This window comes from Oryzias latipes, chromosome 17 (assembly GCF_002234675.1).
Source record: "Oryzias latipes chromosome 17, ASM223467v1".
Taxonomy (NCBI): Eukaryota; Metazoa; Chordata; class Actinopteri; order Beloniformes; family Adrianichthyidae; genus Oryzias; species Oryzias latipes.
Window position 1 is genome coordinate 9,851,537 of NC_019875.2, and position 17,709 is coordinate 9,869,245.

General features: G+C 40.5%; 2 protein-coding genes across 2 annotated transcripts; both read right to left on the bottom strand.

The window, feature by feature from the left end:
- Positions 1-2,718: 2,718 nt before the first annotated feature.
- On the bottom strand, positions 2,719-4,434 carry LOC101162783 (tripartite motif-containing protein 16). The gene is made up of 2 exons (XM_023965111.1): positions 3,183-4,434; positions 2,719-2,934 (listed from the first exon to the last, which is right to left on the bottom strand). The coding sequence occupies exons 1-2, from the start codon at positions 4,389-4,391 to the stop codon at positions 2,839-2,841; spliced, it is 1,305 nt and encodes a 434-aa protein (XP_023820879.1). The 5' UTR covers positions 4,392-4,434; the 3' UTR covers positions 2,719-2,838.
- An 11,181-nt stretch (positions 4,435-15,615) lies between these two features.
- Positions 15,616-17,386, bottom strand: LOC101163030 (tripartite motif-containing protein 29-like). Its single transcript, XM_023965483.1, has one exon. The coding sequence runs from the start codon at positions 17,140-17,142 to the stop codon at positions 16,204-16,206; it is 939 nt and encodes a 312-aa protein (XP_023821251.1). The 5' UTR covers positions 17,143-17,386; the 3' UTR covers positions 15,616-16,203.
- Positions 17,387-17,709: the final 323 nt, after the last annotated feature.

Sequence of the window (17,709 nt, forward strand, 5' to 3'; positions counted from 1 at the left end):
TGAAAAAGTACATGGGAGAAAGAGACAGCACATAACAGTGGCTGGTCTCCAAGAGAAAAGAACATAGCAACTTCTCTGAACAGAATCCAGTAACCACCACAGTGGCAGACATCCAAAAAGAATATCAGGTAAGAAAAACTGCACAGCACTAGACCCTGACATGATACATACTTACTGGCTAAAGAAACTCACCGCACTCCACGATACTCTGGCTGTATCTCGTAGGAGTTGCCTTGATTTCTGCCTCTAACCGTTGCTTCCATGGTGGGTATTGTTTTATCCCATGGTTGCTCTTATAGCCAAGCATCTGAAGGATAACTGCTGCTGTACACCAGTTCATTGGTTTATGTGATGGTTGTGGTAGGAATTGCCCTCAATGCTTCATTCACAGCTTACAGGAGACTTTCAGGCAGTACATAACTTAACCGGTGTAGCTGGTGACGGGGTTGCCTAGTGTTCGTTCTAGACATGATATTGTCTTTCAGGTAAGTTGCTGCCTTGCTCAGTGTAGCTGTGGTTGTGGGGGCTGTGTACCCAAGCTCAGGGTAGGAGTGTGGTATGGCCTCCTCTCTGACCTGCTGCTCTGGATCTCCCATGGTGGTATTGCAATTGAGCTGTACCGCTTCAATCTCAAGTTGTGATAGGAGTTGCCATTTGTGGATTAGAGCATTGGGCTCCCAGCTGTTTGGCAGTTAGCCTTGATTGAGGGTTTTGAAACTTCCATTCATTCCATATTCTCTGCCTGTAACCCCCCTGGGTGGGATTTCTTGAGTAGTAACATTCTAACAGAACTTTGTTCTCAATTAAATTCAATTCAATTTTATTTGTATAGCCCAAAATCACAACAACAGTCGTCTCGATGGACTTCACACATCTAGTCCATTTCTGTCTTGTTCCAGTATCCCACTTTCCATCAGGGTGCTCTGTCCCCCAGCACCTGACACAGACCTTGTTTGGCCGGGCAACATCTGACGCATGACATGTGTTTCATAGTCTCTCACTGGGTGATGTTATCTGGTACCCATTGATACCATTACCATTCGTTGATTGTTCATTCCCCCCTGGGAATCGAACCCTGGTTTCCTGCGTGCCAATCCTATATATATATATATACAGACAGACAGACAGACAGACAGACAGATAGATATTTATATATATATATGGAAATCAGCATCCCATTGAGAATCCCTCTATGTACTTGCCGTGCACGCCCATTGACCCAAGGTTACCAAGTCGAATGTAGTTATGTTAACTCATAACCGGTATTTCAGAACCCACATACACAGAGTAAGCAAGTTCAGGTTGACTTCAGCTAGAGTTCAGGGTTAAACTCAGGGTAGTTTAACCCTTGTGCTATCTTAGATGGCCCCACCCTTACATTGACGTGTTCTCCCTACCATGACAAAGGTGGATAAAGGTGGAGAGGATTTCATGTAATCCATGGACACCAGTGAAGATCACAAATCATTGAAGAAAAAAGGTTCAGAGCACTGTCTAGTGGGTCTAGCTGACCTAACTCCCAATGTTAAATTGCCTACGATAGTACAAGGGTTACACATGCCTTCTGGAAAAACCCCCAGGCCTATTATATGACAGATGAATGTGTGCAAACATGCTGCATGAAACAAAGATGCTACTGCTTGAAGAATGTCAGCTTTAAGAAAACTCTCTTCATTGACATTGTTTTAGCTTATCCATAAAAAACAGATATTCATGACTGGATTTTTGCAACGGGACAAGTTGATCCTCACATGTGACCTTAATCATCCTTTAGAAACTGGATGAACTGAGAGATTTATGTTTTTTATAGAAAGTTAAGAGACAGAGATGAATATTTATCAAAATGATTAGAATGTAAAGATTGTTTTTCAGCTTCAGTCCAGTTCAGTGTTCTGTCTGAGCAGCTGATTCCACTAAAAACCAGACCTTTGGTCTTTTCAGCTTTTAAATCATTGAAGTAAAAAAACTTTTGGATCAAATCTAGAGGAAAACTTCTCATTTGACTGGAATGAAGCTGTTTTACTGCAGAAAGTCCAAAGGACACAGACTGACTGACAGAGATGTTTCTGCTCTAAACATGAACTCTGTCATTTCTGGAGTTCCAGGAAAACTGCCTCAGTTCTTCCCTCATATTATTCCCACTTTTCTTCATCAGAATTCAGTCAAATTCTGGAATGAAGACAAAAGAATCAGGATATTTTTATTGTCAAATGATCAGAAACAATTTTTCTCTGAAGAACAAAGAAATGAAAACACAAATCTTCAATCCAAAGTTGAAATGAAGCAAAAAGAAAGAAAACAAAGTTGTAAATGTTCTTCTTTCTACAAACACAATCTTCTCCTTCAGTTTCTTCTCTTGTTGTTTCTGTGTAGAACAAACGCAGAAAGTCTATGATTGTGACGTCACTGATTCCATTTGTGTTGCAGCTTCCTTCAGTTCACATGACAACAACACAAAAACATGAACAAAACGTTTGTGTGAAATTTGAATTCAAACAGTCAAATCCCAAAGTTCAAAGAAACAACAAGAAAACAGATTTTACTCCAAGAAGTTTGAGATTCATGTTCAAAAATGTCTGAAATCCACATTCTAGAGATTTTTCATTTCTCTCTTTATTTCTGACTACAAACATTACTCCACAGAATATTAACAGTTAAAATGTTTAGTTCAAAATGATCCAAAGCAGAGAAATCACCAAAAACAAACATTTCACTTCTTTCAGGAACTATTTGAGTTTACAGAACTCTGCTGTGTCTCCAAAATCACCATACAACCTCATTCCAGCATGGAGCGGCTGAGTGAATGTGGTCTGGACTCTGTGGAGGAGAGTCATGCTTTCAGAGACGCTGTAGAAGGACAGAACACCTGCTCTGTGATCCAGGTACACTCCTACTCTGGAGGAAACAGGAGCTGAGATGGAGGTTTTTATGCTGCTGTGGTAAAATGAGAAACATTTTGGAGAACAAATTAATACCCAAGATTTGTCATTACAACCAAATTCACTTTCATATCCAGATCTGCTGATGTTCTTGTATGTGACTGCTACACTAACACCTGTTCCTCTCCTCTCCACCTCCCAGTAACAACGTCCAGTCAGACTCTCTCTACTCAGAACCTGAAATCGATCAGTGAATCTGTCTGGATGATCAGAATAAGACTGAGGTTTTATCAAGGCTTTCACCTTTCTGTTCTCATCTGAGAGTAACATATGTCCATTTGCTGTGTTTGGATCCAGTCTGATTTGACATGAATATTTCAAGAAGTCAGCTCTGCTCTTTGGTTCTGGTTCTGGCAGTAAAACATCCACATGAGTGACTGTCAGTGAGATGTTTGTCCATTCCTCTCTCAGAATGTCCTGCAGTTTGTCTCTGAGCTCTGACACAGCTGCTGTCACATCCTCAAAGTATCTCAGAGGACGGACATTGATGCTGGATGAGTGTGTGGACTCACTGAGTGGTGGCAGTGAGGGGTAGTTGAGCAGAAACTGGCTGTGATCCTCTGTGAGTGAGAGCTGCTTCAGCTCAGCGTCTCTCCTCTTCAGCTCAGTGATCTCCTGCTCCAGCTCCTCCTGAAGATCTTTGACTCGTCTCACTTCAGTTTGCTGCTGGGATCTGATCTGCTGCTTCACATCACAGCTTCTTTTCTGGATGAGACGGATCATCTCAGTGAAGATCTTCTCACTGTCCTTCACTGTTTGATCAGCAGAGTGATTGATGGCCTCCACCTCCTGTTGAAGCAGCTTCACCTCCTTCTCTCTGTCCTGGATTCTCTGCTGGATTTGTTGTTGACTCTCCTCCAGCTCTCTCTGCCTCTCAGTCCTTTCTGCTGCAGCTGAGACTGTGTCGTGGCCTCTATGTTCATCCACAGAGCAGAGATAACAGATACACTTCTGATCAGTGCGACAGAACATCTTCATCACCTCATCATGACGGGAGCAGATGTTCTCCTGCAGGTTCTTGGAGGGTTCCACCAGCTTGTGTTTCTTGAATGCAGCTGCATCCAAATGAGACTGAAGGTGTTTCTCACAGTAAGAGGCCAGACAGATCAAACAGGACTTGATGGCTTTCAGTTTTCTTCCAGTGCAGACATCACAGACCACATCTTCAGGTCCAGCATAGCAGAGATCAGCAGGAGCAGCTTGGAGTCCAGTCTTCTTCAGCTGATCCACTAAAGCAGCAAACATGAAACTTTTCTTCAGAACAGGCCTCGGTATGAAGGTCTTCCTGCACTGAGGACAGCTGGGGGTTTTCTCCTCTTCATCCCAGAATCCTTGAATACACTTCATGCAGTAGCTGTGTCCACAGGGAATAGTCACCGGATCCTTCAGCAGATCCAGACAGATGGAACAGCAGAAGGTTTCTTGATCCAGATCAATTCCTTTCTGCGCCATTTCTCCTCTCAGACACAAAGACTGAGAGAGTTTCACTTTCTCAGAAGCCAGTGTGACTTTGATCCTCCAATCAGGTGGTTTCACTGTGAGTTCAGCCAATCAGCTTCTTTCTTCTCTTCCTGTTGGTTACGCCCATCATGACAGAGGAGGAGCTGCAGATCAGGAAGAGGAGAAATTTAGTGAAGGTGGCTGTTAAACTTTTTAGAAAGAGAAAAAGAAGACATCAAATGTCTTCTCCTTCATCAGATCCAGACAGATGGAACAGTAGAACATGGAACAGTTTTAGTCATTTTGCTTCAGAGTTCCAGTTGAAGAAGCTGCAGTTCTTCTTGCAGTCAAGGTTTCCTCACAGCTTGTTTCCCTTTAAGACTTTGAACTTTCAAATGTTTTGTAATCAGGACGATTTCAGGATCAGATTTCAGGACAGTCTGTGATTTCACAGAAGACTTTACTGCAAGTCTGAAACATTTTTGGTTTTACTGTCAGTCAAAGATCATGAAAGAGACAAAGTACTAAGTTTTTCATGGTTATCAACAAATATGTTTTAGCAACAACAGTCAAATAATAAAATATGCAGTTTTTTAGAATGATTTTATCCCTTGTGCTATCTTAGGCACTTTAACGTTGGTAGTTGGGTCATCTAGACCCACTAGACAGTGCTCTGAACCTTTTTTCTTCACTGATTTGTGAACCTCATGGGTGTCCATGGATTACATGAAATCTTTCCACCTTTATCCACCTTTGTCATGGAAAGGAGAACAGGTCATCTTGCCCCCCTAGGATAGCACAAGGATTAATAAAGATTCTGGATCTATAAAGTGATTTTCATACCAATAAACTGAGAATAAAAACAGAGAAAATCCGTCAGTTTTCAGACAGGAAGTACTAAAAATCTAGATTTGTACTTAAACTTTATAGAATTTTTTATAGGATCATGAAGCAAAGAATTATAAAATTCAATTTACACACGCACAACTTAAAATGACACCAGCTTGAAACAAACTGCACATATAATTCTTTAAAAAGTACACACCAATCGTCTGATACACACAGAAACGCACAAACACACAACCAATTAATGTGATTAATGAATTCATTAATTTAAATAAGAAAATTAGTGCATGCCAGAACTATTTAAAATAGACCAAGTGTTTGCTAATAAATACAAAACTAAAGGTTAAAGTTTTTCTTATCTAAGGCAGACCTCCTCTGTGGCAGCTTTGAACTGTGACAGACGGTCTTCTCCTTCTGCAGAAGTCTTAAAAAAATTCTCATCTCCTGTGTGGTTCTTCTCTTTGACACCAAGCTCCTCCACTGAAAAGGTCATGCGTTCAACGATGCCCTCCGGTCAGTCAGATCACTACTGCAGGATCCAGATACACATGGAAACAGTAACCAAGAGATTGGTAAAAGAAAAAAAAAGGAGAAGTATTTATTTTTTGTCAGCATATATCATAGTGGACAGACCCAGATTGTGGCACAACCATTCCTGATGAAATATATTTAATTTATCCAAGAAGCAGGGTTTTCTCCTTTCACTGTGACTTTACCTTGATTTTTCTGATGAGGAATAATTTCACTGAAATGAGACACAAACATGACAAAAGAGGAGAAATGAAGTGTTTGAAGAAGGATATAGTGCGTAAAGAAATCTTTTTACTTTTACTCCTTTTACTCTTACTCCCATTCATTTGAATGCGAAGGTGTGTCCAAACTTTTGGTCTGTACTGTATGTCAAAGGTGGGTTGAGTTGTTGACAATGTCCTCACCGCCTTCAGCAATGTGTTTTAAGCAGCCACTTCCAATGAAAGTCTATGTAAAAGGGTGTTTCTGGCTTCCGCGTTTAAAAAATTTGCTTTCATGGATAGCTGCACAAGTTTTCATGACCATTTTCAGGATCTATGTACAGAACGTGCTGCCATTGGACATGTGTTAAAATCTAAACCAGGTTGAAGTTTGACCAATCAGGGACTCAGGTTTGATAATAACATATGGATGGCGTCCCTTTTAATACAAGTGTAATAGCTACAGTAAAAACTCGGACCAGTAGGTTCGACTATGACTCTATTACAAAAACTTGTGCTTTGGAAAACCTGAAAAGACTACAGACCACAATATAGTTGAGAATAGCCAGCTTATTATATAGATAGACACAATCATGACACTTAAAAAACCAGAACATACATTCAACACAAAATAATCAGTTTGGTTTTATCTTTTTTTTAGATTAAAAGGGTTTCGCTTCAACCTAGGTTTTATTCTTGAAGTCAGTTTTGTTCAACCTTTGTTTTAGGATTGAAATTTATTTTGTTTCTTTTTTCTAGTTTTAGTACAATTAGTTATACTGGCCACCTCAGTGTCCACCCGTGAAAAAAAATCTACTATTTTATTTTTTATCAACATTTGTGTACTGACACAGGCCAAAAGTTTTTTATTTTATTTTTAAAAGTCAAAATCTTTCAAAATATGGTAGAATATGATAAAAATAAACAAAATGTTAAACAATTTTATTCAGGAGTGCACAGAGCACCTCAAACATTGGGTCCTACTAGAGTTGTTAAGTCACAGGAGGCGGGAGTTCCTTTTTAAAATATGCACATTTTGCAAAAAGTAAGATATTCAGAATACGAAGACCGTCGGCATGCAATCGTCAGTATCGTCAGTTTAACATTAAGTTATGGTTTTCTGCTCATTTTTTATGTGTTTCAAATAATTCCAAGGGTGATGGATGATGCTAGCTAGCTAGTCTTTGGCTTTTAAGCAGGGTTGTCGTGGTCCTAAAAAGTCTTAAAGGCAGTGAATTAATGAATTAGGAAACAAAGCTTCAAAAAAGCTTGTCTAAAGTCCTACATTTTGCTATCTAGGTCTCAAGAATGGTGCTGTGACTTCATCATTTAGCATTTCTTATTACAAATTTCTCATAGAGTGGTATGTAGTAGTAAGTATTCATTATTTGGCGTAGCCTCCCTTTAAGCTATGCAATCAAAATAATTTCCTGGAAAAACAAACTTCTTGGACTTGGGCCCTTATTTAATTCACCGATTTACTTTTCAACTCCAAGACCCAAACACCAAACAGTTTTCTTAAAATCCCTCCCAGCTGACAAAAAAGAGGAAGACTTGAAGAGGGCCATTGATACAATACAATGGAGGAAAAAAAATTTTGTAGTAAAAAAAATAAATAAATATATAACTGGTGCGGACCAGTTAGTTTCAGGTGCGCACTAGTTAGTATCAGGTTATTTACCAAGTAAAACTTGTTTTATTTTAAACTAAACTAAATAAGATTTTGAAAAAAAATAATAAAATAAAATAAAAACATAAAATAAAAAATAAAATAAAAATAAAAAATTAAATAAAAAGCTCCTCCTTTATGTTGGTGAGACTTTTTTTATTGAAGCAAGTATTTAACAAACAATCATGGCATGTCTGTTAATTACATTAATTTAAATGATAAGGAGCCCCTAAAGGGCCATTGAGTTAGTTTCAGGTGCGCACCAGTAAGTATCAGGTGCGCACCAGTTAGTATCAGGTGCGCACCAGTTAGTTTCAGAAGATATCCTATGGTTGACCTGTTTGCACCAACACCTTTTGCACCAAGTAGCAACAGTTGTCTTGAGAATGGCTGAAGTTGAGGATGTGGACCTTGTAAACTTTCTGAAAACACGAAAATACTGGTGCGCACCAGTATTTTCGTGTTTTAACTGGTGCGCACCTGAAACTAACTGGTGCGCACCTGATACTAACTGGTGCCCACCTGATACTAACTGGTGCGCACCTGAAACTAACTGGTGCCCACCTGATACTAACTGGTGCGCACCTGAAACTAACTGGTGCCCACCTGATACTAACTGGTGCCCACCTGATACTAACTGGTGCGCACCTGAAACTAACTGGTGCCCACCTGATACTAACTGGTGCCCACCTGATACTAACTGGTGCGCACATGAATCTAACTGGTGCCCACCTGATACTAACTGGTGCGCACCTGAAACTAACTGGTGCGCACCTGATACTAACTGGTGCCCACCTGATACTAACTGGTGCGCACCTGAAACTAACTGGTGCCCACCTGATACTAACTGGTGCGCACCTGATACTAACTGGTGCGCACATGAAACTAACTGGTGCCCACCTGATACTAACTGGTGCGCACCGGAAACTAACTGGTGCCCACCTGATACTAACTGGTGCGCACATGAAACTAACTGGTGCCCACCTGAAACTAACTGGTGCGCACCTGAAACTAACTGGTGCCCACCCGATACTAACTGGTGTGCACCGGTTATTTATTTTATTTATTTCTTTTACTACAAAATTATTATTTTTTTACTTAAAAAAAATAATTTTTTCCTCTATTTTTTTTTCATCAATGGCCCCTTTAGGGGCTCCGTAGTACAGTGTAGTCTGATGTGAAAAGAAGATTTTTAAAAGGTGTTCTTTGATGATTCCTGTCCGCTGAGCAGTAACTGTCAGACCTGTTAAATCGTTGGTCTGGTTAGTGACACAGTAGCAGAACCTCCTCTTGAACACGCCGCTGTCCACACCTCTGACGCTGGAGACTGGAAAAACATACACAGAACAGAATGAGGTCAGGGAGACACAGACTAAAAACATTTTAATCTCTAAAATGTTAATATTTTCCAGTATTTCATTAAAACATAGCAAAATTAGTTTGATCAGTTTAAGAAACTGCAGTAAAATATTTGTGGAAATAAAATCAGTGACTCTCAAAAATCAGCAATGAATAGAACCACAAGATGGCAGCATAGTCAAAGTCATGAACTGCAGGAAACAGGAACAGGTAGAGAGGGGGAGTGTGTGCACATGTGATTCTGTGTGTGCATGTTTGAGTGTGCATGTGAATGCAAGAATGTATGCATATTTGTTTGAGTGTACATGTCTGGATATATAAATATGTGTATGTGAGTGTAATTGTTTGTGTGTGCACGTAGTGGTGGTTCTACAATTAAGGCTGAATTAAGGCTTTCTAACAGTCTTGTTGATGAGTCTGATGGTCACACTCGGTCCAGAAGCTTAAAGCAGGTGTGTTGTGTTGGTGTGTAATTGCTCCACACACCCAACTGAACACTGAGGAAAACAAACAATAAAACTCTGAACTTTCTCCACAAACAGCCTCATGTTTGAAGAAACTGTTCTGAAACGTTGATCCTGTCTCTGGACTCGAGCACATCATCCTCTAGAACGGGCCTCTGAGCCTCAGCGGTTTAAATCCTTGCCAGCGTCAACACCGCCCCCCAGAGAGCAGAGTTGATCTGTGCAACAAAGACGCACCTGTCTGACTTGAATTTATGAAAATTGGAAAATTAAAAACGTTTAAAAAGAGTTTACCACAAGTTAGAAATTTGTATCTCAAAAAAACCTCAAAACATTAAATCAATCAAATATAAAATACATTTGATAATCTTTAAGCATATAAAGTAAAATTGCAAAAGTGTTGCAAACAAAGACCGCATAAACAGATCCTTCTTTTTTTTCAGCTTTATTGTATTTTTAAATTGTTCCTCCATTATTATCAGTTGAGGGTCACTTGAGGTCATCCCTACCTTACTGTGTGCGTAGATGGCAGAGCCCAGCAGTTTCCAGGTCCCTCCCCTCCGGTCCATACGCAGCATCCGCAGGATCTGCAGGAAGCGCAGGCTGCGCAGGGACGTGGCCAGCACGTTGCCTTGGTTCCGCACCACTACCACCGGCACAGAGGCGACCAGCACAAAGATGCTGGGGAATCCATGACAGCAGCTAGAATCTTTCAGAAACAAATGCTGAAGCTTTCATCACTCATCTTCTAAACCTGTTCTTTCCCTTTGGGGCTGCCAGAACCTATCCCAGCCAATCTGTCAGCCTAGATAGTTGACCTCTGTCCAGGTCGCCAGTCTGTCACAATCCCACACCTATACACACTCACATTCACACTTAAGGACAATTTAGAGTAACAAATTAACCTATGAAGCATGTTTTGGACAGTGGGAGGAAGCCGGACTTCCCGCAGAAAACCCACACATGCACGGAGAGAACATGGAAACTCCACACAGAAAGGTCCCCCATTGGTGATTCTGTTTCAGGTCCCCCTGCCGGGACTTGAACCGGGACCTTCTTGCTGTGAGGCAAGAGCCCATTGAAAGTTGCAGCTGCATTTGATGAAATGAAAAAGCATTTCTGTTAATCCACTTTAAATGTCAAATTAGACCTTTCTAAATGAATTTTGCTACACATTTACCAGATAACTTTTTGAAAATTAAATGTCAAATACCATTTTCATTATCATTTTATTTAAGTGACAGAATAAGCAGGGTTGAGGAAGAAAATGAAATTTTTTTTGGTGGATTGCTTTTTCATTTTAATTTTGAGTCAAAAAATGCAGCTTCATTTGTAAAATGAATAAGCATTTCTGTTTTTGACTTTTATTTTTAATTATGCTACACAATCGCTTCCATACAAAAGAGAGCAACATGAATCATGCACAAAGTCAGTTACCTGAGCACACAAACAAATTATTTATTACTTTTGAAGTTTTGAAAGTAAACATGACGTTGTTTTATAGTTGTTCCCCCAAACCTCTAGTCTATGGTCAGAACAATCTACAGTATAACATGTGGAGTGATTTGTGGTGCAGAACCAGTTTTGCTTTATTCAACACAGAGATACTTCTGGATAATTTAGTTTGTAAGTACCTAAAATGTGCTTTCCAGGTTAGCTTTTCATCAATTATGACCCCAAGAAATGTATTTTCGTGAATTCTTTTAAGTTTCACCACATTTATGTGGTTTTCAATGTTAATATTTTTACCATTATATTGACCAAATAATGTAATTTTTGTTTTACTTGAATTTAGTGAACGTTTATCTACATCAAACCACATCTTCAGTTTTTCCATCTCCAATTTAACTATTTCTATGAGTTGCTGTAAGTCAATCCCACAAAAAACATTTGTGTCATCAGCAAATAAAACTAACTGTAATTTATTAGAAAACTTAGATAAATCATTCATACAGAACAGACCAAAAGTTTGGACAAACCTTCCCATTCATTTGAATGAGAAGGTTTTTTGGTCTGTACTGTATATGAAATGAATGAATGAGGGACATCACAAACAATGTCCAAACATTGGGAACAAGCACTTTCAACCTTTACAAACTGCTTTCTGTTGCTCAAATAACTTTTGATCCAGTCTAACACTAACCCCCTAATGCCATACTGTTCCAATATATTAATCAATATACAGTGGTTAATTGTGTCGAAAGCTTTTTTTTTTTTTAAATGGGATAACTTTTGCTAGTTTCATTTGATTTGGAAATGAACCTGTTTGGAATGATAAATTTAAAATATATTCTAATGGTTTCAGGATTCCATTGATTACTGTTTTCACCCAAGTCATTTCAATGCCATTAACATCAGTAGAGAATTTACCCTTCATTTCTCTCAATGGCTTTAATATTTCATTTTCAGTTACTGGATTAAAAAACATTGAACTGGGATTTCTGTTTTCCATTAATATGTGCACGTCTTTTCCAAATGTTCTTGGATCCGAAAATTTGTTTTTCTAATACAGGTCCCACATAAAAAAAATCATTAAATCTTGTAGCAAAATTCTCCAGTTGATCTATTTATTTTTCCTTACTAATAAAGTATTTTGGATAAGTGTTTTCCTTGTTACCTCTTGTTAGAATAGTAAATATGCCTCATCTTTTTTATATTACTTTTGTTTTTCTCTAAAAGTTTTCCATAAAATTCGTTCTAACCTGTTTTTATGATTATGAATGTTATTTTTTTTTTTTTATTTCTGCCTCTTTGGTCCTCTTTTTTAAGTAGTTATTATAAAGGGTATTCTTTTTTTTACATGTATTTTGCATTCCTTTTGTAATCCATGGAAATACTTTTCAGTGTCATTGGAAAATGTATTATTAAGCAAGTGAAGATAATGATGATAATGATGATTGATGATACCTCCCTGTACCTGAAGGGACTAATAAAGGAATGGGATAAGATTTTTCTAAGGAAGGTGTCCTGGGAAGAGAATGGAAGGAGCCAAGTTCTGGAGTTGCCATCTTTCAGATACTTATCCCCAAAAAGGATACAATGGATGTATGGAGGACGCATCACAAAGAGATGGGCCATCCCAGCAGCAAGATGACCTAAATGGCCATCCAACAAAGCTGCTACTGGCCAGGTATGTATGTATTATCAATAAAGCTGGACCATCTTGGAGGACACCACTCCACCTTATCTGCACATCATACCCATTTGAGGTCATTGGTGTGGACTACCTCTGTCTGGGACATCCAAATGACAGGGACCACTACATCCTGGTAATCACAGACCTGTTCTCAAAGTATGCTATGGCAGTCCCCACCAAGGACCAGTCCGCAGACACTGCTGTGTGGGCCCTATATAAACACCCGATCCATACCTTTGGTTGCCCGGAACACATCTTAACAGACCATGGAGCCGTCTTTGAGTCTTTACTAATGATCCAACTGTGCTAGCTGTACAGATGTCAAAAGAGCCGTACCACAGCTCTTTTACCGCAAGGTAATGGAGCTTGTGAGAGGTTCAACCAGATGCTGATAAGACTGTCAAGCTTCGTGGTCAAGTTGCAGCAACCAGAGTGGCTCAGCATGTTGTCTGCTTTGCTTCAAGCGTATAATAATACAGTTCATAGCACCACTGGGATGACTCCACATATTGTCGTGTTTGGAAGACACGCTGGATTCCCAGTAGATTCCAAACCGACTCCATCCTACCGTTGAGAGGAACACCTTGGAAGGTTGGGTGAAGCAGCATCTTCATGCCCTTAATCAGGCATATCAGGCTGCCTAGCAACAGTATAAACAAAGGGGGGAACAGTACAAGACTCGCCACAAACGAAAAGCAAAATTGCAACAGTTACTTCAAGGTGAGTGTTTCCCCTCTGATTGTGAACTGTGTTTTGGACTATGTTTTGTATTTTAGGGATGTCTATCTAGTTACATTTTCTTTTGTTCATTTATTGCATTAGTGCCTGCGCAGTTACAACCAATTCCCATAATTGAAAATCCATTTGATCGCGTCATTGTGGACTGTGTTGGCCCATTGCCTCGCACCCAAAACGGTAACCAGTTTCTGCTCACCATAATGTGTGCAGCCACACGTTTTCCTGAGGCTGTACCGCTGCGAAAAATAACCACTCATTCTGTCATTAAAGCACTTACAAAATTCTTTTCTATTTTTGGTTTACCTAAAACAATTCAAACAGACCAAGGAACGAACTTCAAATCAGGTTTGTTTAAACAGTTTATCCAAACCCTCGGCATAAATCATATTACATCTAGTGCATAACCTCCGGAGTCTCAGGGCGCACTAGAGCGTTGGCATCAAACTCTGAAAGCTATGCTTCGGAAATATTGTTTAGAGTTAAAGAAAAATTGGGATGAGGGCATCCCTTTTGTTTTGTTTGCTGCACGTGAGTCTGTTCAAGAATCACTTGGATTCAGCCCTGCTGAATCAGTTTTTGGCCACACTCCCAGAGGTCCACTTCAAGCGCTAAGAGAAAAACTCTTGTCGCCAGTAGAGGACAAACGGAAAAGTGTGCGTGTCTACGTCCGTGAGTTTAATGATCGGTTACGCTGTGCCAACAAACTCGCTAAAGGGTTTGGTCAGCTCCCAACTTAGAATGAAACAAACACATGACCGTGTCGCTGTGAAGCGTGAGTTTCAACCAGGTGACTCACTGTGCCTAGGATAGCACAAGGGATAATCGTGTCTTGTTGCAGGCAGCATTTTCAGGGTTTCCAAAATGATGTTGTTCTGCTTGATGCACACACATAAACTTTTGTACTATTCGGTGTGGGTTAGGAGGGTGTCTTCTTTCACGTCCTCACTTCCATCCTTATGGTTCTCATGCTGTCCTATCCTACGTCCTCTTTACCGAAGTCTTAGGGTGCTCTGTCCATTTTTGAAAAATTTTAAGACTTTTAAGTGCGCCTTATGGTCATGGAATATAGAAAATATGGTAAGAGGCAAAGAGCCGCATTCTTTTTGGCTGAGAGCCGCATCCGGCTCAAGAGCCCCGTGTTAGCCAACCCTGCACAAAAAAATGAAAGGCCGCCCCACTGCCAAATTTCAGCCAATCAGATCAGCCAAAAGGTCAGCGCCCCTAAGTGACAAAAACAAACCCTGAAGACTGCGAAATAACCCAGTGAGCGTGCAGGATCGAAGCAAGCATGGAGGATCAGTTAAGATTGCAGCCGTGCAGTTGAAAAATGCGGGGTCGCTCGGCTAGAATTGCGCTTGCGCAATTGTAAGGGGTCTCTCACTCAGTTTCTGTATACACTCGCTAAGTTATCTTTGGGCTCGTTTAATTAATGGCAGCAACATAACGCCATATGCACAGTCCTGAAAAACCATGTAAATAATCATGTAAATTCGAGTTTCCAATCGTGTCCAGACAAAAAAAGAGGCTGATATTCCCGCAGCCAAGATGCACATTGCAGCATTGACCACATGGTTCATAAGTGGATCCAACGCTAAGTGTTTTTGTTGGCAGATATTGGCCTAATCCTAACCCTTCTTCTGGGTCCATGCGGCCAACAAAAAAAACAGCACAAGCCGCAGATATTTAAAAATGATCAGCAAACAGACACTTCATAATAATCATCACAATAATTAAGCTGTTTTACTGCAGCAAGTCAAAAGGACACGGACTGACTGACATAGACGTTTCTTCTGTAAACATGGACTCTGTCATATTGCCTCAGTTCTTCCCTCATATTATTCCCATTTTTCTTCATCAGATTTCAGTCAAATTCTGGAATGAAGACAAAAGAATCTGGATGTTTTTATTGTCAAATGATCAGAAACAATTTTTCTCTGAAGAACAAAGAAATGAAAACACAAATCTTCAATCCAAAGTGGAAATGAAGCAAAAGAAAGAAAACAAAGTTGTAAATGTTCTTCTTTCTACAAACACAATCTTCTCCATCAGTTTCTTCTCTTGTCATTTCTGTGTAAAAACAAACACAGAGAAAGTCTATGATTGTGACGTCACTGATTCCATTTGTGTTGCAGCTTCCTTCAGTTCACATGACAACAACACAAAAACATGAACAAACGTGTGTGAAATTTGAATTCAAACATTCAAATCCCAAAGTTCAAAGAAACGACAAGAAAAAAGATTTTTCTTCAGAAAGTTTAAGATTCATGTTCAAAAATATCTTAAATCCACATTCTAGAGATTTTTCATTTCTCTCTTTATTTCTGACTACAAACATTACTCCACAGAATATTAACATAAACGTTTTGACTTTTAAAGAACTCTGCTGTGGCTCCAACATTATACAACCTCAGTCCAACATGGAGCTTCTGAGTGAATGTGGTCTGGACTCTGTGGAGGAGAGTCATGCTTTCAGAGACGCTGTAGAAGGACAGAACACCTGCTCTGTGATCCAGGTACACTCCTACTCTGGAGGAAACAGGAGCTGAGATGGAGGTTGCTATTCTGTTGTGGAGAAATAACAAACTCTTTTGGGAACAAACTTATGACCAAGATTTGTCATTGAAACCAAATCTACTTTCATATCCAGATCTGCTGATGTTCTTGTATGCGACTGCTACACCAACATTGTTTCCTCTCCACTCTACCTCCCAGTAACAACGTCCAGTCAGACTCTCTCTACTCAGAACCTGAACAGAATCAGTAAATCTGTCTGGATATTTACAATAGGACAGAGCTTTTTTCATCACTGTCACCTTTTGTTCTCCTCTGACAGTAACAGTCGTCTGTGTGCTGTGTATGGATCCAGTGTAATTTGACATGACTATTTGAAGAAGTCAGCTCTGCTCTTTGGTTCTAGTTCTGCTTCTGGAAGTAAAACATCTGCATGAGTGACTGTCAGTGAGATGTTTCTGGGTTCCTCTCTCAGAATGTCCTGCAGTTTGTCTCTGAGCTCTGACACAGCTGCTGTCACATCCTCAAAGTATCTCAGAGGACGGACATTGATGCTGGATGAGTGTGTGGACTCACTGAGTGGTGGCAGTGAGGGGTAGTTGAGCAGAAACTGGCTGTGATCCTCTGTGAGTGAGAGCTGCTTCAGCTCAGCGTCTCTCCTCTTCAGCTCAGTGATCTCCTGCTCCAGCTCCTCCTGAAGATCTTTGACTCGACTCACTTCAGTTTGCTGCTGGGATCTGATCTGCTGCTTCACATCACAGCTTCTTTTCTGGATGAGACGGATCATCTCAGTGAAGATCTTCTCACTGTCCTTCACTGTTTGATCAGCAGAGTGATTGATGGCCTCCACCTCCTGTTGAAGCAGCTTCACCTCCTTCTCTCTGTCCTGGATTCTCTGCTGGATTTGTTGTTGACTCTCCTCCAGCTCTCTCTGCCTCTCAGTCCTTTCTGCTGCAGCTGAGACTGTGTTGTGGCCTCTATGTTCTTCCACAGAGCAGAGATAACAGATACACTTCTGATCAGTGCGACAGAACATCTTCATCACCTCATCATGACGGGAGCAGATGTTCTCCTGCAGGTTCTTGGAGGGTTCCACCAGCTTGTGTTTCTTGAATGCAGCTGCATCCAAATGAGACTGAAGGTGTTTCTCACAGTAAGAGGCCAGACAGATCAAACAGGACTTGATGGCTTTCAGTTTTCTTCCAGTGCAGACATCACAGACCACATCTTCAGGTCCAGCATAGCAGAGATCAGCAGGAGCAGCTTGGAGTCCAGTCTTCTTCAGTTGATCCACTAAAGCCGCTAACATGGTGTTTTTCACCAGAACAGGCCTCGGTATGAAGGTCTTCCTGCACTGAGGTCAGTTGGGGTTTTTCTCCTCTTTATCCCAGAATCCTTGAATACACTTCATGCAGTAGCTGTGTCCACAGGGAATAGTCACCGGATCCTTCAGCAGATCCAGACAGATGGAACAGCAGAAGGTTTCTTGATCCAGATCAACTCCTTTCTGCGCCATTTCTCCTCTCAGACACAAAGACTGAGAGAGTTTCACTTCCTCACAAACCAGTGTGACTCTAATCCTCCAATCCTGGTTTTCACTGTGGGACGAGACAATCAGCTTCTTTCTCATTTTCCTGTTGGTTACGCCCATCATGACAGAGGAGGAGCGGCAGATCAGGAAGAGGAGAACTTTAGAGAAGGTGGCTGTCAAACTTTTCAGAAAAGTTTGACAGCCAAGGCATCAAATGTCTTCTCCTTCAGCAGATCCAGACAGATGGATCCCAGGATAGTCAGCGAGGATAGGGCTGCTCTTGAGGTAGTGTGTCTCAGGTGAACACTCGTGGTCAATAGTCCTGTTGACGAGGTGTAGAAGCAA